This window comes from Triturus cristatus, chromosome 4_1 (assembly GCF_964204655.1).
Source record: "Triturus cristatus chromosome 4_1, aTriCri1.1, whole genome shotgun sequence".
NCBI classification, from domain to species: domain Eukaryota; kingdom Metazoa; phylum Chordata; class Amphibia; order Caudata; family Salamandridae; genus Triturus; species Triturus cristatus.
Genome location: NC_140585.1, coordinates 1,216,792,580 through 1,216,818,642, shown reverse-complemented (window position 1 = coordinate 1,216,818,642; position 26,063 = coordinate 1,216,792,580). Strand labels below are relative to the sequence as shown.

The following is a 26,063-nucleotide window of genomic DNA, read 5'->3' as shown; positions in this document are numbered from 1 at the left end:
GAATTTCAACGGCACGTGATCGAAAAAAGAATCACTTGGGGGGCAGCACTTGCGGGTCATTCCCGTGCTGCCCGGCTCATCAGGCGGGGCAGGTGAAGTAGATGGCCGCCTGCCCTTGGATCGCCCGTAAGATAACCCACCTATTACATACCCTGGAATTATGTAATAAATCCTGCAGCATTTGTTACCCACTTACAACTGTTTCTTGTGTCTTCTTTGGGTAACCTAATTTGGGGGGAGGGGGGAAAGCGGGGTGCCCCTGGGGGTACTATTACGTGGTTACGTGTTCAGTGGGAGTCAGCAGCCTTATAGACGTATTATGGCGCGGTGTGGGTGTGTCCTGAAGGCCATTTAAATATGGACAGCGGCAGTGAAACAGCGAGGTAGCCGTGTTATCCTTATAGGGCAAATCTCAGGATGTGTGTTAAGGAGTTGGTAGTGATAGAACGTACTTCTGACTTAATACACATTCAACTTGTGGCCTCTCTGCTGAGACTGCCATGGAGATTTAGACTAGACACTTCCGGTAGACAACAGCGGACTATGAGCCTCCATGCTGCTTTCCTAGAAACTGTTGGGGGGGGGGGGGCAGCCTGGTGCAGTGAGCAGATGTCCTCTTGATGCAGAAGGGTCCAACAGTTTGTCCAACCTCTCTCCCAGCTGAGGCTTTAATGTGGACAAAAAGCTCAGTGCTCGCAACTACCGTGATCTGCATGCCCCAAGGAAGCCAACTCACGCTTTCATCCTTTCAACTGGATAAACCTAGGTAAGACAGCATCCTTTAAGTACAGCCACTGCGTTGCACCAAAAACAATAAAGGTCTGAAAATAGCCTTATTTTTTCAACAGAGGGAGCACGCCAAAACAAAATCCTGTTTTGCTTGGAACGCTGAAAATCTTTGCACCATTCCATACTCTGGTTTACCATTGCGCATGCATCCTTCATGAAGTTGTCATCTTTACACTAGTTTACACAAGTCACGCATCGGAACTTCGCCATTCCCACCTCCTACACCCAGTATCCAGCCACCATGTAAATAGCCAGTGAAACTGTCGACAGGAGAGTTGGGAACAGATCTTAACTCCAGGCCCTATCACATGCAAGAGGTCTACAGGCGTTAAACGCTCAGTGCTCACAACTACCGTGATCTGCAGGTCACGAGTAAAGCCAACTCGCGCTTTCATCCTTTCGAGGGCGGCAAACTAAGTGCCATTCATTTACATTTTTGAAATACACCATTTTTTATAGCACTTAGAACCAACCAGTAAAAGTACTGTACGAAGTGCCACATAACAATATTATTATAAGCAGTTTTCCAGTCTCGAAACAAAACTGATATTTGGAACAGCTTTATTAAACAAACAGTTTCCAAGACACGTGGATAAAGAAATGTGCCGGTGATTATTGTTCTGTTTATTGCATGTCATCTTTGCCTTTTCACTGACCCAGTTGAACAAGAAATGAATGTTTTTCAAACCGAAGATAAAATCGTTTTAAAACAATAAGGGGAAACGTGGACATATTTTGCCTGTCCCCATCCTGCATCTGTTGCTGTGGCTGATCGATTTCGGTGTTGTAAAAATTTAATCTACGCTATTTTTGAGTAAGGAGCATTGGGTGCGTGGGATGTGAGGCTAGGATTTCAACACGTTTGTGGTCTAGCAAATGTCGGCGTGGGCATCACTATGTGTCAAAGGCATTTGGGATGGTTAAAGAGGCAGCTGAGTGATGAGTATGCTGACGGGTAGAACTCTGGCATGGTGACAGGGGGCTGAAGAGAGGAGGGCACGTGGTCACAGGAAATATTATCGCAGCAGCATTGCTGGTGTTTATGCGGACCTTTCTGTTTTCTTGCATGTTTGCATTTTATACTGTGCTTACAATAATATCGGTTGGCCTTTACACCAATGTGTGCACTTCTCGTACTGCATGCGTGATTGCGTGATTTCCCATAGTGCTGGAGAATTGAATTTCTCTATCTCTCACCTGTCCTGGCTTGTGGTCTCACAGAATGTTTCTACATTCAGGGGTTGAGGTTGGATTTTAGTCGTGGATACTGTGGAGGGGGGCATATTGTGTTTTTCAAGACATTGCAGTTCAGTCGCATAAGGTGGTATTTGATTATCTAATTCATGCATTTCAGTCAATTTTATTGCATTCAATACATTCCTTCCTTTGATATTTTTCGTTTTCAGAAGCACACCAGCTCCATCCGTCCGTCCCGTAGCTCCACATATTTTAAATAATCATATTCTGAACGCCTGCATTTAAGGTTGTCCGAAAAACAGTTAAATGTGCAGCACACTCTGTGTATACCAAAGGCAATAATGGGGACCGATTCAGCTGAAAACAAAATTGTTATATGCAAAGCTGCGGATCAGTTTCATACAAGGCAACGCGCCTCGAAGCCGTGACTTCCAGCCCTGAGCCCTGGTTTTTAGAAGCACAGCCCATGGTCTTACGGGAGTTATACTGGCAACCCAAGAAGCTGGAAGATAGCTCGGTAGTCCGGAGTGCCTGCTGCAGAGGTGCTGTTGGGTCGACTCCCTCAGAACCGAACTCGGCTTTCATCCTTCTAGAATCACTGCAAGGGCCATGCCAGCGGACGCGAATCACGCGCATTATTCTAGCACCAAGGGGGGCGGTGAGCGCTATAATAATAGCCAGTGTTATCAGTGTTTAAACTCACTTTCATTATGTACTCACGTCACTCTTTCTTCTTTTGGACATGCTCTCATATAGAGTGCATGTCTCTGTAGTCCCTCTCCTTCACCCCTGCCCTCATCCCGTTGTCCGTTCTTCCTTTCCAACCTGACTGCCCTCCTGCTGTGTGCGCATTGTCACTCCTACCCTCTTCCTGCTGTCCATGCTTTCCCTCCCTCCACATACCTGATCAGTGGTGGCCAGCTTGAATAAAACAAGCATTGAAAATGCACCAGGTCTCGCCTTTGACTAAGTTAAAGCCATTTGCTTTATTAAAGATATCACTTTATATACATATATCCATCCCAATATCACTAATATATGCTTTTATACATGTATAGATCTGTATATATGCACACTATGCTATTATATACCTATATACATATATAGACCAACATATATAGGAATATATATACACATAGAATACATCTGCATATCTAAATAACGAAACCTCTAAATACATGCTTAAATATGCATATTATGTACATTGAAAAATACAATAATAAAAACACTTCTAAAAAGAAACACCATTTGCTAGAAAAAAATGCTCTAACTTGACAAAGACGAGACCTGTTGTATTTTTAATGCTTGTTTACAAATAGAATAACTTCAGCAGCCAACAAAGGAAATGAACTATTCTCAATCTTAAAAGAACTAGCTGACACTGAACCTCTCTAATACTACTAACAATATTTTTGTGAGGAGTTAGCTATTTTTTTTGTAAGTACAATTTCTGAAATCAGTGTCTATTATCTCCTGTGGCCCAACTACATCGCTAACTATAAAATGTTCCACCCCCTCTCATAATGGTGATTTGAGTTTGAGCTTTTAGCCTTGACGGCTCCCCATTCTCTGTTAAAATAGTGAACATTAGGCTACCTTTTGGATCCTATTAAACTTAATTCACAACTGAGTAATTTCTTGATATTATAACAGCTCTCTATGCAAAGGCAATGTCCTGGTCTCCTTAAAAAGTGGAATTGAGTTACCTTGTTTGAAGAAAAACAACCTGGATCTTTTAGTATCCATTAATTTTCATCCAATAAAGCTTTTGCCAGCCTTAGCAATGATTCTCAAGAGCGGTTGTTGCTGCAAAACTTAACATCTACCTTGAATCCCACAAATTTCGAGATGACTCTCAGGTTGGTTTCTGACCTCACTATAGCACCGAGCTCACTCTGTTGGCCGTGCTGGATGATGTTTAACTTCCTGCCAATAAAATAATGAGTTCCACCATCCAAATGGATTTCGGGTGCAGCATTCAACACGATTGACCGCGCTTTACTTATAGACCATCTCCATAATACTGGCATCAGTGGTTTGGTGCTGAACTGGTGCATTTCCTTTCTCTCAGGCAAGAGTCAACAGGTGATGTTGGGTCCTCACCTCTGATCACCTACTTGTAGAGTTCCTCAAGCCACGTTCCTCTCTTCTCAGTTGTGGTAGAATGTCCGGTGAAATGCCAGTGGTGCTCTAACCACTTCTCTTTGAAAAATGTCCTAAAAATACTGTGCTTCTGTTAACCTTTTGGAAATTGTGCAGTAGCTAATCTTGAGTTTCTGATACTACCATTACTTTTAAGCATCAGGAGACCCTTGTAGTGAAAGAGCTTTATATATTATAGTAACACATAACACAAAACCCATTGAAGTACAGACCAAAGCTTCTCTGGGGTGGCTGGCTGGTGCTAGGTTTGTGACCAGATTTCTTTGTCCAGTTTCACCAGGTGCCAGCTAACTCTGTAGGTACTTACTATGCACTACCATATATCCACCACACACTCCCTCGCTCACTCAGACTTAAAGAACAGTGGCTCTCATACACCCAGGATATCGCTTTGATGTGCCCCCACCACCTTATGGCAGAATTCCACCTCCTAGAATAAAAGAGTAAAAAGACTTGCCAACTGAAATACACATTTGTAAATGTTGTCTTCCCTTTTTAAATGAAAGAATACAAAAAGGAAGTTAATAATTATTTAAAAGTTTTATTTATTTATTTTGGGACAAAGGACACAAAGCAATGAGGCTGCCAGAAATATTGGACACCATGAAAAGGTTACGAAATTCAATATGGCACGAGATATGTACCGGAAGAAAGAAAGGAACGGAAATTTGCTCAGAGGGTGCACTCAAGGCAACGGCTCACTGAGAATTGGATTGTAGGGTACATCAGGCGATGACTCCACAAACACAATGGTTGAAGAGCCTTTATTAAGCAAACATAAAACCACAATGTAAACACTATCCTATAGCAGAACAGGAACTTGCGCAGAGTAAGAGCTGTGTAAACTGAGAATGGCATTGTCAAACGTTTCCCCCTTGGGGACACTAACTTGGCTCCCTTTAAGGGATCTAGCCTAGCAAAGTGGTTCAAAACCTCATCTTGGTCCTATAAAAATTAGTAAAAGAAGTCAAATTGAAGTTGCTTTCTCATCTTCAGGGTTGTCTGCTGGTGTTTGGGAGTGCTTCTTTCATCCCTTTAACCATCATGGAATACCTTGAAAATGTAACACCTTTCTGTCATTTTAATAATAAAAACAGATAAACGGTTAAGAGAGGGCTTCATTCTAACAGAACACTTTTCCAGAGCACTAAGCAACCGGTGATGCAGTTGGTACAGTCCATTCTGAGGTCACTCTTGTACTTTTCAAAATGAGCGGTTGACCATTGAATATATCGAACAGAACTTAAATGAATAACGTTGGCTATTTCAACTGCACCCACCTCAAAATAAGTAGTCAGTTAAGTGTTATTATCTAGTGAACTTGAGAGAATCGGAGGCTGAGTCAGTCACCACAAGCACTTTTGCCACGCTCATCTGTCCTGCTGCCTATTGAGCGTGCCCTTTGCATTGACACTGCTGCTTAGCATTGTGGGAAGGTGCTCTGAGCACGAAAGCTGCAAAGAAAGACTTTAAAAACATGCTGTACAAATATCACTCTTATGAAGATTCTGGAGGAGGTTAGGGAAAACGTGTCCAGTGTACAAAGGTCAAGTTGTTCTCTTAAGACCTGTAAATTTCACATTCATATACTAATTTAAACAAACCGCACTTGCAAGTAAATAGGCATATACACACGAGGAAGGTTTGGTTACTTCCTGAAAATCTCAGTGAAATCACCATTATGGGTAGGTGAAAGTGGGTAGAAGGGAGCGAGAGTTATGCCAGATTTTTAGGACGTTCTACATGTAAAAGGAGGCCTACAAAACCAATCACAAATTGTTCTTTCTTCTTGCGGACTCAAGCGCATTCGACTTGAGTTGTGAACTGAACAATCTACTACTTTCAATTAATTAACCATTTGATATCAGCACTCTGGGAACTGCTTCTTATCTCTCCTCGTAACCTTGGGCAATTTGATTTGGAGTCTATATTTTTTTCTTTAACACATAGAGGTGTCCTGTACACACAAGCATAAAATCAGTAAATAGTTTGTATGAGACTTTATCATCAGTTTTCTCCACGTATTAAAGATATGGTAAAATACATCTCGGACCGCTATTTACATTATACATAGTTCTATAATGCAAGTATGTATCAACACTATGGGGCATATTCACAAGCCCCTATCAGTAACGTTGTGGTGGCGATAGGGTCTTCGCATTATTCAGAAGGCAGCGTTAAGCCATTTAACGTGGCTTAACGCTGCCTTGTGAATTGGCCCCCTTTCACGCTGTGTTTAGAGTGAAAAGGGGTGTGCAGTAAGTGTTGTGGTGGGTGTTCCACCGCAACACCCATTGATATTTACGTTGCCCCCTATTCACAAGGGCAGTGTAAAAAAGAGCTAACGCCAAACTTAAGACCAGGAAATCTCTGGGCTTACGTTGGCGATACGAGGAGAAATGCTTTATTTCTCCTTGTTTTTGCATTTTCCATGTGTGCTGCCTTGTGCGGCACACATGGAAAATGCTAAATGCCATGGTTTGTTTATGTACGGGAAGGTGTCCCTTCCTGTACATAAACAAACCTTTTTTTTTTAATGCCGTTTTCTAACTTACATGTGTGCTACATGAAGCACCACACATGTAAGTTACAAACTGGCATTTTAGGTTTGTTTATGTGCAGGAAGGGACACCTTCCAGTACATAAACAAACCTTCCTGCTTGCAGACACCCTTGCACTCTTGTGCAAGGGTGCATGCGTAGGCGCTAAGTTGTGAAACTTAGCACCATCGCAGGGGGGAAAGGCAAGGCTGCACCAAGTCCTTGTGAATATGGTGCAGCTTTGCTTTTCCGAAGTGGTGGAGAGAGGCATTAAGCCAAGAAGGCTAACGCCTCTCTCCGCCACTTCCTTGTGAATTTCCCCCTATGTCTCGAGAATTTTCCTATGACCCACTTTCTATTTACTCTGCCCTGCTGAGATTGGGAGAGCTTTGCTACCATCAAATATATCCTTATTGTTTGTTAGCTCAATAATCCACAGTACCCAATAAACTGTGACGTATATTATGTGATCTTTTTAACACATGCATTAAACAGCAGTTCTAATACCACACAGGTGATGGACGCAAAAATATCGGGTCCTTTAGAAAATGGTGGCGGCCCACTTGCCTGCCAGGGCAGTGAAGGCTTTGTCCTCTGTTCTTTAGAAATACCAGCGGTGGTGTAAAAAATGAGGGATTCGCCCTGCAGAATATGATGAGGGGCTCCAGAGTCTCCAATATCTCACAGATATTGATAGACATTGAGCTGAAAGGGGGAGGGGCCTGAATGCCAAGGGGCTCCCTTAGCACCGCAGGAGCTGCAGGGGCCTGCGTTATGCTTCCATGGCAGGGATTTCTAAAGCCTTCAGTGCAGTCGCCAGTGATGCGGGTGCACTAACAGCAAAGAATCTTAATAACAGGGTGTGCATGTTTGTTTTGCCCTCCCACAAAAGTTTTTTTTTGTTTTCCACTAAACTCCCAAACCAGAATTTTGTATAACCCTGACATGCTGGAAGTTTTCTCCTTGCGCCTGCGTGGTCATTTCTGTTATTACCTCCCTGGAACCATCAGGCTTTTCCTGTAGAAAACCACAGAAAGGCCCATTCTCAATAATGCAAACCTTCTGGTGGAAATTGACCAAGGGGGCTATGTGGGGGAGGGGCCCATGGTCAAAGGTTTCCAGAGACAGCAGAATATCTACTGATGGAAATCTAGGGGAATTTTTACAAGGAGCCAGCGTTGCTGCAGCGTCATTTTTTTCAAGCAGTGGTGGCGCAGTCAGTATTCCACACTGCTCCATATTTACAAACTGATGCATTGGGCCCAATGCATCAGTTTGTAGAGATCTGCGTCACATTATACCTGCGCCAGGTATAATGTATGCAGGGTAGGTTCCCGCGTTAAAAGCCACGTAGAACTGACGCAGTGAAATGTACAACTTTTTACTGCGTCACTATATAACTTGACTGTGTCAGAATCCCTACGCCTTCTCAAGTGAGGCATAAGGATTGACGCAGAGCTTTTAACATGGAACCTGACGCATTGTTGGAGTTACATATCAGTCTTACAACCAACTCCAGTAGTGTGTCACTTAAGCACCAAAAGATGCGTCAGAATTTCTGACACATCCATGAATCCTTGAGCAATACAGCACTGTAACGTAAATGCAGCGCATCCACATTTTCATTAAGGCTTTTGCAGTGGCCGAAAGAAACCTGCTTCACCGATGCCCGATGAGTCAGTTATTGTATATATGCCCACTAGTGCTCTGGCCAACACTGAATGGCTTTGTTGGCTGATGCTCCACATCCACCAGCCTCTAAATAAACTTCTATGATTTCAATTTATGACTGTGTAAGCAGGACATTTGAATGCATTAAAAGATAAGAAAAAAATATATAACATTTTTGCTTCTATAATTATGTAAATACCTATGGAAACGGTAAGTACCCAAGTGTCCTTCTATAAATGGTGAAACATTAGAAAGTGAAAAGCACACAAGTCAAGTCACATGCAGTTGCTACCTAAGAAAGAACAATTTGGATTGTGAGGTGCGCACATGCATACACACACACACACATACACACACATATATATATATATCACTTTCGTAAAGGATCCTGTAATGACCACACTACTGACCTTTGGCTATTTTTCTATGCTATCCACAAGAGATACATTTAATTACAATGAATGAAAATGAAAATTATTTACTTAGAAGTGATCCTGAAAATCTGGTGCCACTCCCGGCCGGCTCTCTTAGGCCTACTTCAGACACCTGTGCCCCAACTAGTGCTAACGGACATTGTTTTGACACTTCATAAATCCTGAATGTGTGACTTCTCCACTCTGCTGTGCACTTTAAGCACTGCACGCTGCATTGTTTTCAGACTGCACGTTGCCCCCCTGGAGAAACTCAAGGCGCATTGTGTTTGCCTTTCAGATATTTGGACTTTTTGAAGCGGGGTGACCCCCCCACTCTATAACTCCATACATGCTGAGGAGATGTTAGTCACCTCAAAACTGCTGAAGGACTGTACATTAAACAAGGTAGTGGGGAGTTATGCAATCTTCACAAAGACTTGGGTCATTGCGTACTTTCTCCTGTCTCTCTTCTTCACAGCCACTTGGACACCAAGTCCACGTATACTTTGAGAGCTGCCACATGTCAAACAATTCACAGTTTATCCTGACTGAGGTATGCAAGTGCCAAACGGAAGCTACCATTGGAAATAAATAAATTATTGGGGATTCCCTTCTGTTTTTACCCATGCCGACATAGCTATGCTTTTAAGCATGCGCATGCGTGGACAGTCCGCGGGAGTGCACCCTCAGTGCAAATTGCACCCAGTCTCCGTCGTCTGATTAAATCCGTTACTGCAAAGCTTCCACCTTCATCTGCGTGGGTTCCGTCGCCGAGGAACTCCAAGCCTTTCAGAGTGTAAAATGGTTTCTTCCCTGAGACCACCAAGGCACCAGCTCGTTCGCGCAACTGCGCCAGTAAACAGTGGTGCTGCGCGACCAATTGCGTTTTTGATATGAACAAGGAAGATCAAAAACATTTTTTTTAAAGAAGACCGCTCATTCTTTAAACGTGTTTGTTGCCTATAAAATGTCCATTCTCACTTATATTTTATCCATAAAAGGTTCGTATAAATAAAAAGTGCAAAAACGTATTTTTTTTCCTTCAATGAACGCTTCAGTTTCTGTTTTTTTGGCAGCCGTGTCTTTAGTTCCCTGTCATGCACTGGAACCGGTTCTTAAAGTAAAAAAGCCCATGCCTGAGGTTGACAGTGTTATCTTTCGGGTAACGGAACTTGCTGTATTCTTTGCCTTTCTCGTCAGTTTTCCATGGCAGCTTGATCTTGGATGCATGATCTACGATTACGTCATCACAGGAGCCCACGTGCAAGAGGCCCAGGCCATCGATGAAAAACTCTTCAAACAGAAAGGGAAAATAATATAAGAGAAACAAGGTCAGCAACATCCGCATCAAAGGGCAGATTAAAAAAAATATATATATATTTCAGATTTTATTGGTTTTAACATTATACAAAAGTAAACAATAGCAAACACAACGCACACAGATCAAAGGGGAGATTTTTTTTTTCCACTTCAGATTTGATCGGTTTTAACATTATACAAGATGTGCTGCGTATGTTCCGAGACAGAGGTCCAATGTCAGGCTAGCTAGTCTTCTTACAAATGTCTACTTGCTCTTTTTACTTAGAGATTGGCGTTTACTTTTCTTTCCCTGACTGCAAAGTGAGAGGATTTTGTAAAGTTAACTGGTGTGAAAAGAAAGACTGTAGGATGTCCTTATTTGTAACACGAAACACAATTTAAATACCTATAAACAAACTAGAAATATTTCTAAATAAATTAGCAGGACAGCACAAATGAAAGGCTTTTTTAGGTCTCGCCATAGGAGACCTTTAGCCGTCGTGCAGCTCTTTTTCAAACCACATACTCGTGGCGGCATACGCCTTGAGGGAGTGCGCAGCGGCGCGCCACAAGCACGAGTATGTGCATGGAAAAAGAGCAGACTGCTCTCCCCAGCGCACGCACACCACCCGCGGGTGCACTCCTCCGCCTCTCTCTCCCGCTGCAGCCTGCACGCTTTTTTGTTTTTTTAAAACTTTCAGCGCGAGGAGCGCGCTTGTTTTTATTTGCAGCCTGCACTTTTTTTTCTTCTGAATGTTCCTTTTTTTGGACTCTTTATTTCATGAACCTTGTGAGCAATGTTTTCATGAAACTTGCGTTTCTGAATGTGCGCAATGTTTTGTACAGATTTTTTTCTATAAGTTTTGTGAAGGTTGCCACTGTTTTTGTGAACCTTGTGCACAAAGCTTTGTCCGGCTTTGTTTCTATAAGCTTTTGGAAGATCGCCACTGTTTTCATGAAGCTAGTGGCGATGTTTTGGATGGCTTTCTTTCTATAATATAATATGGCGTGCACATTTTTTCTAAATATTCCTTTTTTATTTAGCTTTATTTTGTGCCGTAATATCACCCTAATTAGCCTATTTGTGAAGCTTGTGCGCGAGTCCCTTTAAATTCAACTTATTGTCACTTAAAGCAGATTTCTTGCCCCAATGCAAAGTGTGTTTTATAGGTGCACATTTCACTTGGTACAACACAAACCTTTAGAAATTGCAAATGGCAGAAAGGGGTGGAGCAGGAGGGTGCAGTTGACTGCTCTGTGAAAGCTAGCCTTTTGTTATTCTTAAGAACAGTTTATTGTAAAGTGTTCACACCACTTGCAAGCTGTTTTATGGGTGCTCCAGGAAGGAGACATCCCTGTTAAGATAAGGACCAGGAATCAAAGGCTATGTCTGTTTCTCAGACTGCTTTGCCATATGGTGGAATATGCACACATTAGCCAACACTTTCTACACGCAATATTTAACTTTTTAGATTTCACAACAGTGTATTAGATAGGGAAAGCCAACCCTATGCTATTGATACTGTTTTCGTGAAATGTGTGCTGCTTTTTTTTTTACTATAATATGGTATAGTCTGCACTTTGTTGAAATGATCCTTTCTTTGTATTTCAAAAAGCTTTTACGTGATACTCCCAACCCTACTAGCCTATGATAAAAGTTATTTGTGATATCTTCAAAGGCTTTCTATAATATGAGATAGTGCGCACATTTTTGGAAAAAAATTGTCCTTTTTCGTCTCTATTTTTTGAAGCGTCTACGTGAAAATCACAAACCTACTGACCCCTTTTGAAGCTTGTTTATCTCAGCCCTCAACCCTCTCAATCTTTCCTTGTTAATAGTCCTATTAAAAAAAAAATGTGAACACACGTTTTTAGTATATTTCCTAACGTAGCATCTTACTTCGTTTAATTAGGGGAAGGGGAATTTATATAGTGCAAACTCTACCCGAAAGCATTGGAGTCTTTTACATACGCAGATATATTAATTAAATGAACATTCACTGATCAGTAGCCATGGGGAACAGAAGTTGCTTGGCAAAAAAAAAAAATGTTAAGCCCACGCCAATACTTAAACCTAGTTTCCCTGTTCCAGAGTCAGCCAATCTGTTCCTTATACAACAATCATATTATATCCACATATTTAAATCCATAACACACTATCTCACCCTACATAATTCCACCACAGTTCATACCATTTCCTTACTATCCACATACTTCCACAGCACACCATGCAGCATATTTCCACTATGCAACTCAACAAACACACACCACGCAATTCCACAACAAAAAATACCAAAACAACCCATCTCTACATCATACTTCAACAAACTCTATCATCTCTCTCACACACTACTACAACTACCCCCTCTCATCTCACAATTCCACTGCCCCCTCAAATCCGTTTCGCACACTCCCTGTCTCCTCACTAAACTGCCTATGCTGCCTTCCTGAACCTTCTCGTAGTGGGTACAGGTCCACCTCTCACCTTCCCCTCAGGGGCCCCTCCCACTACTTCCAGCCGTGGCCCGTGGAGGGAGTTCCGTGGGGCGGTAAGGCGGGGCGGGGGCGGGGGAGGGGCAGGGTGGTGGGTTCTAAAAACCGGAATATGGATAATTGCAGGTAAGTAAACAATTAAATAAATAAAACGAATTTCGTAGCGCGCGCTGCATTGCATTTTGCGCTGCATCGCATTTTGCGATGCACCGCGCGCTACGAAATTCGTTTTGTTTATTTAATTGTTTCAGGCACATTTCCACAGTTGGCGCCTGACATGTGGGACCTCATCGTGGGACCCTATCGGAGACGCGGCCATCCGAAGAAGTGGTCTCGACGGAGGATCGAAATATCACTGAGGAAGCGCACTACATGAGGAGACCCTTGTCTTTGCAGGCCGACGTGACTTTTCTGGTTTTCCCGATTTGACCCTCCAGGTGGTGGCCGATCTCGACTGGGGTCTTCTTTGGCATAATTCTGTAGTGACCATTAGGTCGACCAGAGATCGGCAGGTGGGAGTTGGAGACTTCTGTTTGGTACGGTCGCTGAAGCGGAACTCTTGATTTGTTTGGCCTGGGCTTTTTGTTTGGATTTGTTTTTCAAAGTTTGAAGGCAGGTAATGTGGAGACTTTTCTCCTTTCAGAATATTTGTTTGGAGTAGTAATATTTTACACAATACTTGTAAAACATGCCTGTTCTCAGCACACTCCGTAGGTGGTGGCGCTGCTCTGGTGGTACCAAAGTAAGCTTGGAACAAAGTCAGCCGGCTCTCCCAGAAGGGACACCTAATAGAGACATGTATGTCAAATATGGTATTTCTTCCATAGTGTACGGTCCACTATGGAACAAATACACAAAGAAAGAATCCGATCTGCAATGGCCAGTGAATGGCTCATTCGATTCTAAAAAGGTTCAATATGTAGAGCAGTGTTTATTTAAAAGAAAAAGTAGACAGGACATGTTTGATTGTGTGCGTATGTGGGAGAAAGAAGTACGAGAGAGAGCGAAGGGAGCAGAAGCTATAGCAGAAAAAGAACAACGAAAAACGATATATCAAATGGGTCTTGAATTAAAAAATAAAGAAACGAAGGAAAAAATAGAAAAAGAAGATAGGGAACGCCGATTGGAGGTAAATGGCAAGTATCCTAATAGGCGCCCTCTCTATTCCCTACTTGATACGTCTAAGGATGATTGCATCCTATTAGAACGCCCCCCGCCCCCCGTATAAATTTCCCACTCCAAGTGCCCCTGATGAGGTTTCTGACAACGAGCATTTGTCTTCAGACGACAAAGAACAAGATAAACATGATGGGCGACAGACTCGCTCTACTTTGACCAAAGTAGAAAAAGATAAATTAAAAACCGCTGCTAGGGAGGAGGCTCGTCGGCCTTACACTGCATTGCTCATTGTAACTATGGTTCAACGGTGGAAAAGTACAGAGCAATTTTAATTTGTGGAAAAATTTGTTTGGGAGGTAATATTTGAATATAGACACATTTCTCAGGAATTAGAGCCAAAGGATATAAATACTGATTATAAACGATTAACAGATGGGACTTTCCCTTTTTTGGCCTTATCTGATATGATTAGACGAGTAGTTAAAATACGAGACGCAACATTGCGTTTACGAAAGAAGCAAGAATTAGCTAGAAAACAGAAAGGTGTAGAAACAGTTCAATCCCCAGCACAGAAAGTAGATGCTCCGGTGGATGAGGTTGCACCTGTTAATAGTACAGTTGCTATAAAACCTATGCGTGAAGCTGCACCCCTCTATGTTCCTCCTAAGGGTTCGGGAACAAATGATGATAAAACTTTGGATGATGCAAAGGGATATTTTATATATAATTGGGTTTATACTCCTTGGAGTAGAACAGATGTGATGGCTCTTAAGGCTGCTTTGCCCGACCCCCAGAAAAATTCCGCTGCCTTCTATGAGGAGGTGGAAGGAGCCATTAGCTCTTGCGCTATGACCTTGCCAGATATTGATGTGTTCTTTGGACTTATTTTGCCCCCTGATATGTGGAGAACAATACGTAACATAGATGATAATGTCGCATACGGTGATACTTGGCAATATTTAGAACAAACAGATGCGGAAAGGGAGTCTGCGCAGAAACTTCAGAAGGAGATATTAGGTCTTCCTAAAGCTATTGTGACTAAGTAAAAGACTCTCATACCCCCTAAGAAAATAGATTGGACTACGTTAGCGTCCTGTAAACAGAAAAAGGATGAGTTAATTTCTGATTTCTTTTCAAGATTTGAAGAGACATTCCATGATTTTTGTGCTCAGTCATTGGCCGATGATATGGGTAAGCATTTGTTTGTTGACAAATTTGTCGCTAATTTGTTACCAGAAATAGCTAGTCGCTTAAAGGCCAGCGAGAGTTCTTGGACCACGTCTTCCCCAGTTTCCCCAGTTTCGCTTTTGACTATGGCCCAATATTATGAACGACAGGAACAGGAAGCGACAGGCAGGGAGGATAAGAAGGTTAAAGAATTAAAGACAAATGTTATGTTGGCTCAAGTATATGGTCCACCATTTAGGGGAGGTGGAAGAGGCGGACGTGCAATGTATACACCTGGGGTGCCCCCTCTCCCTTAAACAAATCTGTCCCCTGATCAATGTGCTTTTTGTAAAGAGACTGGGCATTGGCGTTCTGAGTGCCTTCTTTTGCGAGGTCAGCAGTACCAACGGGGGTAGTATGAGAGGACGCCCAGGGAATTCAGGAAACAGGGGAGGTACAGGAGCTCGTCCCAGGTTTGAGGCAGTTGAACAAGGACCAAATTATTCTAATACATTTGATAGACAAAATCAATACCAAATGTCTGATTACTCTGCTGATGCCCTTGCAGATTCAGATTATACATAGGGATGCCTAGGATGGGGTAAGGAACCGGTTGAGGTGCCAGTAGATCAAATGGGTCCTTATGCTGATGCAAACGTCTTGGGATCTACTGATAGATTTCTGGTTGATACAGGGGCTACCCGTAGTGCTCCGTCTAAAAAATTGGTTCCTAGGGCTCCCCTGTCCGGCACAATGATTACATCGATAGGATTCAATGAGACACCTACACCTGGCCCGCTTTCACAGCCACTTGAATTCGGACTTGACAAATTCACTGCAGCATGTCCATTTTTGCTTTCCCCAACACAACGGACAACATTGTGGGTATCGATATGCTTCAATATTTTCGTGCTATAAAACGTTGTTCTCCGGAAGGTGTGCGTGTTATTTTAAATAACAGTTATGCAATGGTGGCGAGATCCTGTCTTATCAATGAGGATGCCGCTCTGGCGTCCTTACCTAGTGTGAAGAAGGAGCACTGTTATTGTTATAATTTCTTGCCTTCCATCATCACAAAGTCTCGCGAAAGAAATTGCAATACTGTAGACAGCAGGTTACCTATTTAGGTCACCTCCTGTCTAAGGAGGGACGTGCACTCACACCAGACCGCATTCAGACCATTTTAGACACTCCTGTACCCCGCACTCAGAAGGATGTTTGTGCACAGATTTGCCTCACTTCTTTTTGTAGGCAGTTTTTCGCACATTATTAAACCTTTGTTGGCCCTTTTGACTAAAGACACTCTGATGCCCCTCCCATGGACTGCTGAGGGCCAGAGCGCCTTCCAACAGTTACGCCAAGCCCTTTGTTCTGCACCAGTATTAGGTACCCCAGACATGTTGATGAGTGACTATTTGTCCCAGTTAACTGACAGCTTGTCTTCTATTTATCAGCAGGTGCGGGAAGCTCTTCCTTCGTGAGTCCTGCTGTGCTAACAGAACATCGCAACATTTTGGTCACCGAGAAAGGACAAGCTGTGTCACCTGAAAGACCTGAGGAAGTGTTCCCGGACCACATGATCCCTGGTACATCTAGATATCTGCTTCGATCCAGGAAGAAAGACATTTCATCGCAGAAAGATACTGTTTGTGCCACTGTCCTGGGTGGTTAAAGACTGACTACAAAGGGGGTAGCCTATTAGTGACTACTAGTCTCAACGTTAGTGAAGAAACCAACGCATGCCCAGGACCTTAGGGCATCATCTATTTTGCTGTTTGCCAATGAAAATGAGCTCACCTAAGAAGAAGGAGATCGCTGCGACAACGTGCAACGGCTGTACAATCTGCATCCTTGGTCTGACTTTGACAGCTACTGTAATGTGGGAAGTGGAGGAAGTAATGCCTGGAGCCTCCTTACCTAACATTACTGTTACATCACTTGCTGCAAAAGAGCACCATCATTTTGATTTGCCGCAACATGACCAGGGATACTGGCAAAAGCTGAGAAAAAAATAATTTCTTCAAATGTTGCATCAGACCCACCAGCTAAGCAATGCTACTGACTGTTGGGTTTTTGGCAAGATTCCTCCTCATCAGAACATAAAAGGAATCCGGTTGTCACCGCTGCCATTCTCTCACAATGGCTCATGCCCAGCTTGGTTCAAACACTTCTATATGCCTCTAATGAACAAAGTCGGTTACCCCAAAGAAGATGGGGACCCACAAGCAAAAGGGACTGCTTTAGAAATGGAAGAATATAGTAAAGGAAGCGCAGCAACAAACTATGTGTATCCAAATTCTAGGTCGGCTAAAGGAAATGGACCCCTTGTTATCTCTGTTGCCATGACCACTGGCCCCCTTTGTGTACAAAGTACAGGCGATGTGCCAGTGGGCCACAGTAACTGTACTACAGTGTTGCAGATGTCTACGAGAGGCCGAAGCAGCTTCCTTGCATCACGTCACACTTATTTTGTTTGTGGAAGTAAGGCATACTACTTCCTACTCCAGGCTGGTCTAGTACCTGTTACATAGCCTTCCTTCTACCACCTGTGTTTTTAGCTCCCCCAACCTACCATCAAGATTTGCAATTGTTCGATCACCATGCTGGTAGTAGGGGAAAACGTGCAATCGATGTCTCTGTAGTCGACCAGACAGAGACCACGTGGGAACAATATAGACTTTAACAGAGGATTCTGTAGTAGTCTCCTATATGTATATTGACAATTGTATTACTTGCATGTGTTTCTCCATGGTCACTGTGATGTCAGTGCCATGGTGATGGAGTGTTATACTTTGAATCTCCAGGCTGACCAGTTGGTTCCTGGGAGCTGTGGAGACAGACAGACATTAAACCTCTCTGCTTCATGTAAACTGTCTGCAGAGTGATTACTACAAAATTGGCGACGAGATTGGTCTCTGTCTCCACCCACGCGTACTAGGGCATACCTAGTGAAGTTAGACGTTTCTAACTTCGTATTTTCTAAAGTTATCACGATCAACGTCAAGACGACGAGAGGTAGACAACATCGTTACGACTAGAAAATACAACAGAGGTCCTTAGCAAGGGTGACGACGTATGTGGCAAGCGCGACAACGTTTAGCCAGTCTCCCGAAGTTAAACGGACTCTAATCTGGATAATACAAACGGAGGTGAATGTGGTAAAAAGGAGGTGGTCGCGTTACCTTCTTTTACGTGATTCTGACGACTCGACCTCCCATCCGTGACTCGTCGGGAGGCCCCATACAGTCCTACGTGAGTTGTTTGGCATTTCCTTCTTGGCTCCTGTCAGTGGATTCCGTTGTGCTGATCGACACGGTCCCGCTGCTGCCTAGAGAGGAGTGATGACGTACTGGAACGTACGGTAGGATTCAGCGAACGCACGAAGTGTTCCCGGACTGCACATGCGCAAGCGAGCGAGGAGAGTACTGCGTCGAGCGTCAAGCGTCACCGCCTGAGAGGAACCGGTAGTATCTATTTCTGCACTGAAGAGTGTGCAACGTTGGAAGTGTAACTGAAGTCTCTTGTGTGTTAAGTACACACAGTTATGCGTGTTTTTTTTAGTGACTATCTACTGTGCCAGAACAATTTGGGAAAAGTGTTGGTAACACAATATCTGAACGTTTTGAACATCGGTGGTAATATATGTTTCTTTATTTTTCTTCTTTGACATTTTTACATTAATGTGAAGAACCGGAGCAAGTGTATTGACCATTTTAATATTCCACTGCAAGGAAAAGACTGAGCTAACAGGCAAAGATATACAAGGATATGAGTGAATAATTCTATCTTGTGTTCCTTGGAGGTCTTAATGTGTAGTACCCTGATTGTGTAGTACCCTGATTTTATCTTAGTTATCCATAATTTCGCAAACTGTCATTTAATTCTAAGAAAAAAAAAGAGGAAAAGAGGGGATGAAGTTTATGGGTTTTCATTTGATTTAAAGTCGTATAGTGAATAAGCTTGTTTAGACTTGTAAATCTGGTCAAGTTCATTTATTGTGTGTGGTGTGGCTTTTAAATAAGGCAACATGCAAAATGTACAAGCTACTCCTCCTTTTTTACAGCTTCCAGGAGATCCCCCAGTTAAGTGGAAAATTTGGCACAGAGCTTTTGAAAAGTATCTTGGGGTAATTGGGGGTTCGAGATTCAGTGCTGAGAGGAAGAGATTTATTCTTGAACACAATTTAGGATTTGAAGGACAAACTGTACTTGAACATCTACCTCCGATACCTGTAGTAGTAGGTGAAGAGGCTTTGAATGAATACGATCAAGCATTAAAAATGTTAGAAATACAGTTTGATGTGGAAAGCAGTTTAGTAGTATCCAGGCATAAGTTCTTTACCAGGGAACAAGGAAGTGGATAAAGTATAGTTTCTTATGTAGCAGCACTACGCATATTAGCGTCTGAATGTGAATTTGAACATTTTTGTTCACAGTTAATACGTGATCAAATTGTAGTTCATTGCCGTGAAAAGAAAGTACAACAGAAATTACCCACAATAAAGAATCCTTCTTTAGAAGAGACAATTAGTATTGTGAAAAGTATAGAATTGTCTGAGAAATCTTCTAATGAACTTAAACCTGCGAAAAGTACAGTAAGTGTGGTAAAAGATCATAATGAGGACAAAGGGTCAAAAGATTCGAGAGAAAGCAGCGATAAAAGTAAAGTCAGCAACAATCAGAGAGGTGTTAGATTTCCTCAAAATAAGTTTGTGTCAAGCAAATTAGGGAAGAAAAGTAATTATGCGAGGAACCTGTGTAATAAGTGTGGTTTCCCTTCGCATTTTCCTGATGCACGGGTGTGTCCAGCCAAGAATGCTATGTGTCGTAAGTGTGGGAAACCAGGTCATTTCGCAAAAATGTGTATCTCTCGTGGGAGTGTCAATGTAGTTTATGCAGAAGGTACGAGACACGATGTTTGTGATGAGGTTATCAGTTCTTTAACAGATTTTGTGGTGGTTGTGAAGGATGATTTGGAAGATTGTGTTGATCCTGTGGTTGATATTTTGGTTGATGGTAAGTGTCTTAAATTATTGGTTGACTCAGGGGCAAGAATGACTATGATAACAGAGGAACTTTTTGAGGAAGTTTGGGGAGATAAGCCTCTGAATCCACAGGACAGAAGCCCCGTTTCGTATGAAGGGAGACGCATTGATTTGAAAGGGTTTTTTGATGCTTCGTTGGTTTTCGAGGACAAATGCATTCAAGGGAAAGTCTATGTAGCAAAAAAAGGACTGAACATTTTGGGGTGGTACCATCAGGGGTTGTTCAGAATGATGCTCAGACCTGGGACTCTGGAACAAGTTTCTATTGTGCATGATGAGCCTAAAGATTTGGGGTTGGGTCCTTGGTTGGGTAAGTTTCCTAAAGTTTTCAGTGATAACTTAGGATGTATCACAGGATTCAGGCATGCAATCAAAGTGAAAGAGGGTGTCTTACCAGTGAAGCATAAGTTACGGAATGTACCGTTTAGCATCAGAGATGATCTTTCTCTTGAGCTCAAAAGGATGTGTGAGAATGGGGTGTAGGAAGGTGGATATCTGACTATGGTTACCCCCAACTTTTTGCCTAGTGCCTAGCTGGTTTTTCGACTTAGTTGGCCTGAGATCCTGCCATTCAGGGTCTCAGGCTGTCTGCTCTCTCTTTAAAATGGACTCCATGTACCCTAGGTACATTCCCAATTGGTAAGGATCACCTTATTGGACCCTGAACAGTGTACCCTAGGTACCCAGGGCATAGGTGTACCCTAGGCCTCCCAGGGGCTGCAGCATGTATTATGCCACCCCTGGTCTGGCCTTCCAATCAGACACAACTGGCTGATCACTCAGCTGGGGCAAGGTCGTGTAATCACCCCTTGCTTAGATATAGTATGCCTATATCTACCCTTATATATAGACACATGTGTACCTATCAGTCACTCCTATGGCAGGCCTTAACAATCCTGGAGGCAGAGTGCTTGGTAACATGTGAGATGGTGCTCTAGCATGAGCTGAGCCTGTCTGCAGCTTTCGGAACCATGTCCTTATAGCTGTTCTATGATATAGCCTACCATATACTCTTAAAGTGCCTTATAATCTTAAACGGTTATGGTAACTATGGTTTGGCTTTATCAAAACATGTCGTGTAAGGTGTCTAACACTTTGGAATAATACCCCCATACCATTTCTGGTGATGAGGATATTATCCCTCCCTTCTAGAGGGAGAGACATGTTAAAATCCTACTTTGCTGTTTAACTCTAACCAAAGCCTCAGCATCACAAAATGGATGCTGCTGCCACAGACACAAGTCTGACCTCCTGCTGCTGGGAGTGATCCCAGCCAGGGAGGCCTGGACAATAGGTTTCCTGCTTGGGGAGGTGCTAGCACCTCCCCAGACAGCCTTTAGTGTATTGGGGCAGGGTGGGCTGAAAGGAATGAGACATGCCTGGGGCACACAAGGTGTCCCATGCATAGTCCAGTTCAAACCGGTGCTGGGGCACACCAGCCCCAGCTCTGGCGCGAAACTGGACAAAGGGAAGTGGGTGTAACCACCCCCTCCCAGGTCCCACCCATAAGGCGTGACCTAGCAGGTACCCCAGCCCCCCAGATTAGTATAAGAGTGGGAGTTGGGCCTCAAGACTTTAGATTATCCTGAACCTGCAAACTTGAACAGAAACTCTGGACCTTCGACATTCGACGAAAGAAGAAGACTGAAGAATCTCCCTTGTAGCCAAGGAGTGGCTACCCTGTGCAAACAGGCACCATCAAGAGACTACCCTTTGCTTTGCCCACGTTCTACGAGGATCCGACTGCAGAGCCCGACCAGAGCCTTGACTTCCAGACTTCTCCGACCCTGATCCACATCCACAGCAAAACTGAGATCCGTGGAGGCGACGAGCGACGTGGGACCGGCTACCTGGGAAAAGTGGCTAGTAACTTAAAGCGCAGCTTCTGAGGCACCCTCGAAGTTGTGCACTGGGGATTGAGAAGCCCCAACCCCAAGCACCACCTGCACCGAAGATCAGCCCCCCACACTCCACGAGTCCTGCGTGGGGCCCTTCTGCATTTTCCTGCTTGCCGCGTCTGTCCGGTTGCTTGCCCGCTGGCTAGTGGCCTTTGTGACGACGCACCCTGAAATCTTCTGCGCTGGTTTGGCTCCTCCAGACTGGCTCCCGCTTCTCTGCAAAGAAGAAGCACCCCAGACCTTCCTGGTCTGCACCAGAAGCAAGTCCTCCGTTCTTCGTGGGTTCCGCTTGCCAAGGCTTGGTGAGTCCTAGTCCAACTTCGACGCCGCCGACAGCAAGAGCCTTCGTGGGACAGCTCGCCTCCTGGTCCTGGTCGTCCTCGACGCTTCCTGGTCCTCCTGGCTGCAGCGACAAGCTTCACCTTCACCTGCAATCTTCACGACATCGCCTGGTTCCTTCCTGGTTCCACGTGGTCACTGGCTAGTGACCTTGACTCTGTCCCTTCTGCTTGCAGGTTTCCTCTCTTCTTGATCCCAGCCTTGGGATCCACCGGACACTCTTCACTGACTGCCTGTCAGCATCTTTCTTCAGGCATCCATAGGAGTCGACGACGAAAACCGACGCATCTTCACCCCTATGCACCCGCAGCCTGTGGGCTAGGTAACTTGGGTACTCCGGTGCTCATCAGGATAGTGACTATCCTAGTGTCTAGTTTTCCAGTCTCAACTTCCTAGCTACTCCGGAAGTGTCCTAAATCTACCGTTTTCTAAACTGTACTATTGCTATTGACTTTTACGCATTACGCGTGAGTGTTTCCACTCTGCACACGAATCCCGTGGGCCTCCCACTTCCTAACTAACGCTAGTGTAGTGTAGCCCCAGCGATTCCCTAGGCCTAGGCCTATTCTATTTCCGTGACAGTGGTCCTTATACCACTTACTTAGTATATGGTTTGCGTGGCCCCTAGGGCCTAACTGTATTACTTACCTGTGTGACTTAATGTATGCTTAAATAAGACTGTGTTGTACTTACCTCTAATCTCATAAAGAGTGCTGAGGGTTTGACTAGAATAAATACACTTTATTTTATATATATATCTGTTGTGGTGTCCTTTCATTTGGTATTCAAGGGATTATATATGGTATCACAGCTGGCTTCACATGCCATTCAGAGTTTAGCCTAAGACTGCTCTTGTCCATGCTACCACTAGGATAGCTGGTCTATAAGGTTGACTTTACAACCAATCACCATAAGGGTATTTGGACTGATATAAGGTGTACACTAGAACTAGTGCCATCATACATCAGGCCAACTTCTCACATTGGTGAGCAGCGGTTGGGATCTGAGCTTGCTGTTGTAATACCATTGTAGTCTTGAGATACTAAATTGAAAGATCACACAGATATTGTCTAGGTACATATAACATAGATTATAATACTTAAGTCCTACTGGACTTTGTAGTTGTAGGTTGAAGGGAGTAACACACCCTGACTACAACTACTAGAGAGGTTTAGTAGAAACAACTAGTGTAGGTAGGTGCACACACCACACCCTCACTAGATCATGTCTCTGAGAGGAGATCAAGTAGATGCTCTCTCAGGAGGATCAGGTCTGCAAAAGACCCCCTCTAGATATGATACCTTAACATTCCAGGAGATGAGACACTTGTGTACCTCCAGAGGAATAAAACAGGGTGCAAACCCTACCCTCCTTCAGTTAAGACAACTCCTAGAGGAGTATGACACTCTTAGGGCATCTCAGGCAGGTACCCTAGGTACAGAGGAGGGCCTACCCAACACAGAGGAGTCAGATGGGACTTCATATGAAGAGGTAGACAGCCAGGGCCAAGTAGGAAGACTTAGCCAGGCTAACCTAAGCTTACATGGGAGTTTGCATGGGGTCCCCCCATACAGACCCCCAAGTAGGCTTACACAGAGAAGCAGGAGGGACAGATCCCCTTCAAGGGAATCCATCCACTCCCATGTCTCTAACATCTCTAATGCTTCCTCTCACAGGGGAATGACTTCCCCTGAGAGAAAGGAGCATGAAGCCAGAATGAGGGAAGCTAATCTGAGGATTCAGATGGAAGAACTTGCCCTTGCCAAGGAGAAGCTTGCTCTGGCTAGAGAGCAAAAATTGTGTGGGTCAGAACCCACTGGTGGCAGCAACATTCCTAGAGATAGGGATAGGTCTTATGACCATAGAAACCTAAGCAAGATAGTCCCCCCATATCAGAATGGGGATGACATCCACAAGTGGATGACTGCTTTGGAGAGGGCCTGCAAAGTACAGCAGGTACCCCAGAGTCAGTGGGCAGCTATCTTGTGGCTCTCCTTTTCTGACAAAGGTAGAGACAAGCTCCTCACAGTCAGTGATGAGGATGCTAACAATTACAAAGTCCTGAAGAGTGCTCTGATAGATGGGTTTGGCTTAACCACTGAGCAATATAGGTTGTTGTTCAGAGACACCCAGAAGACACAGACACAGGACTGGTCTGATTTTGTGGATTGTGCCACTAAGGCTTTGGAAGGTTGGTTAAATGGCAGCAAGGTGCAGGACTATACAGGATTGTACAACTTGATTATGAGGGAGCAGATCCTTAGTAATTGTCAGAACCAGCTTCTCCATCAACACCTGGTAGACTCAGATTTGACCTCTCCCCAAGAATTGGGAAAGAGGGCAGATAAATGGGTCAGGACCAGGATTAGGCCTAGAAATCAGGGTGGTGACCAAAAGAAAGATACCACCAAGCCTCAAGAGAAGGGTGGGGATAAAGCAAAAGAGAAATCTTCCTCAGGGCCCCAAAACTCCACACAGGGTGGTGGGTCCCAAGCTCCCTCCTCTACCACAGTTAAAAAGCCTTACTGCCATGAGTGTAAAACTCCTGGGCATTGGAAAACTGACAGCAGTTGCCCAAGGGCTAAAAACAAAACTGTTCCTCCAACTACTCCTGTCACACCACCTATTACTATCAGCAGTAATCCCCCAGGTGGTGGGAGTGCCCCCCAAAATTTGGTTGGGTTTTCTTGGGGAACACAGGGGGATCCTGGCTTAGCCAATTCCCCTACAGCAGCTACTCTTGTCTGTGATGGTGGTATGGGGTTTGCCAACTTCACTGCCTGCCCCAACACATTGGGTAGGTACAGACAGGAGCCCTACATCAATGGTAGAAAAGCTGAGGCCTACAGAGACACTGGAGCTAGCATCACTATGGTGGCCCATAGGCTAGTTCCCTCTGAGCAGCTTTTGCCTGGTTTCTCGTACCAGGTAACTAACATTGATGGCAAACAGAACAGTCATCCCATGGCAGAGGTATGTCTCAGCTGGGGAGGGGTCACTGGCCCTAAAAGGGTGGCAGTGTCTCCAACCTTGCCTGTGGACTGCTTACTGGGGAATGACTTAGAACTCTCAGCTTGGGCTGAAGTTGAACAAGACACCCATTCTAAAATGGTAGGCCTTTCACAAAAGGGTAGTGGGGTTGTGCCAGCCACAACCCCTGTCCAAGTAGATTTCCTCCCTGAAAAGGTTGGAAGGGCAGTGGTAGCCACAGCCCAGGCAAAGACAGACTTCCCTGTAGAGACTGGCAGAGCTGTGACAGTCACAGCTCAAACCCAAACTGAGTGCCTCCCTGAAAAGGTTGGCAAGGCTGTAATGGTCTCAGCCCATAGGTGTAGTGAAGCCTGAAACTATGGATCACTCCACACAAACAGAGAGTAGTGGGGAGGAAGAAAAGTCTCCCTCTCCCCAGACATTAGGAAAAGGTCAGCCTCCTCAGGGATCTGACCTCACCCCTTGTGAAGGAACTGCCCCAGAGGTAGCCAGGCCTGGCCTGGCAGAGCCTCTGATGTCAGTGGCCCCTTCCAAGGTGGGACCCAGTCTGGTGCAGGTAGCCTGCCTCTCTCTACCCTGCCTCAGTCAGCCCAGGGCTGCAGAGGTCAGGGAGGCCAGTGGACCCCAAGAGGGCCCCTGTCCACAAGAACCCCCCCCATCAAAAGAATGAGGATTGCCTGGCTAGTAGCCCTAGCCAGGTGATGGGTAAAAACATTCCTGAGGGATCCCCTTTACAGGTAGTTAGGGACCTTCCCCAGAGGGATTCTGTTGGGCACAGGCAAACCTGGGACCTTAGGGCCCCAAACCTGACCTGTCCCTCCAGTAAGCCCACAAAAGGGACCCAGCCTCCAGCTTTAGGTAGCCAGAGGCTGACCCTGAGAGCACAGTGCAACTCAGTTAAAGAAAGAAAGGCATCCATGGTGGAGGATGATTGGAGGAA

The 26,063-nt window shown here is 44.4% G+C and overlaps 1 protein-coding gene across 9 annotated transcripts in view; it reads right to left on the bottom strand.

The window, feature by feature from the left end:
• Positions 1–4,673: 4,673 nt before the first annotated feature.
• The window catches only part of B4GALNT1 (beta-1,4-N-acetyl-galactosaminyltransferase 1), a 693,972-nt gene continuing 672,582 nt past the window's right edge, over positions 4,674–26,063 (bottom strand). For 6 of the 9 annotated variants that reach the window (XM_085654571.1, XM_085654573.1, XM_085654579.1 and 3 more), the window contains one exon: positions 7,582–10,066. In XM_085654571.1, the coding sequence (XP_085510697.1) occupies positions 9,858–10,066 (209 nt within the window). In that variant the 3' untranslated portion in view covers positions 7,582–9,857. Of the gene's footprint in view, positions 10,067–26,063 lie in introns of all 9 variants that reach the window. The other 3 variants (XM_085654578.1, XM_085654574.1, XM_085654572.1) reach the window with 1 other exon arrangement.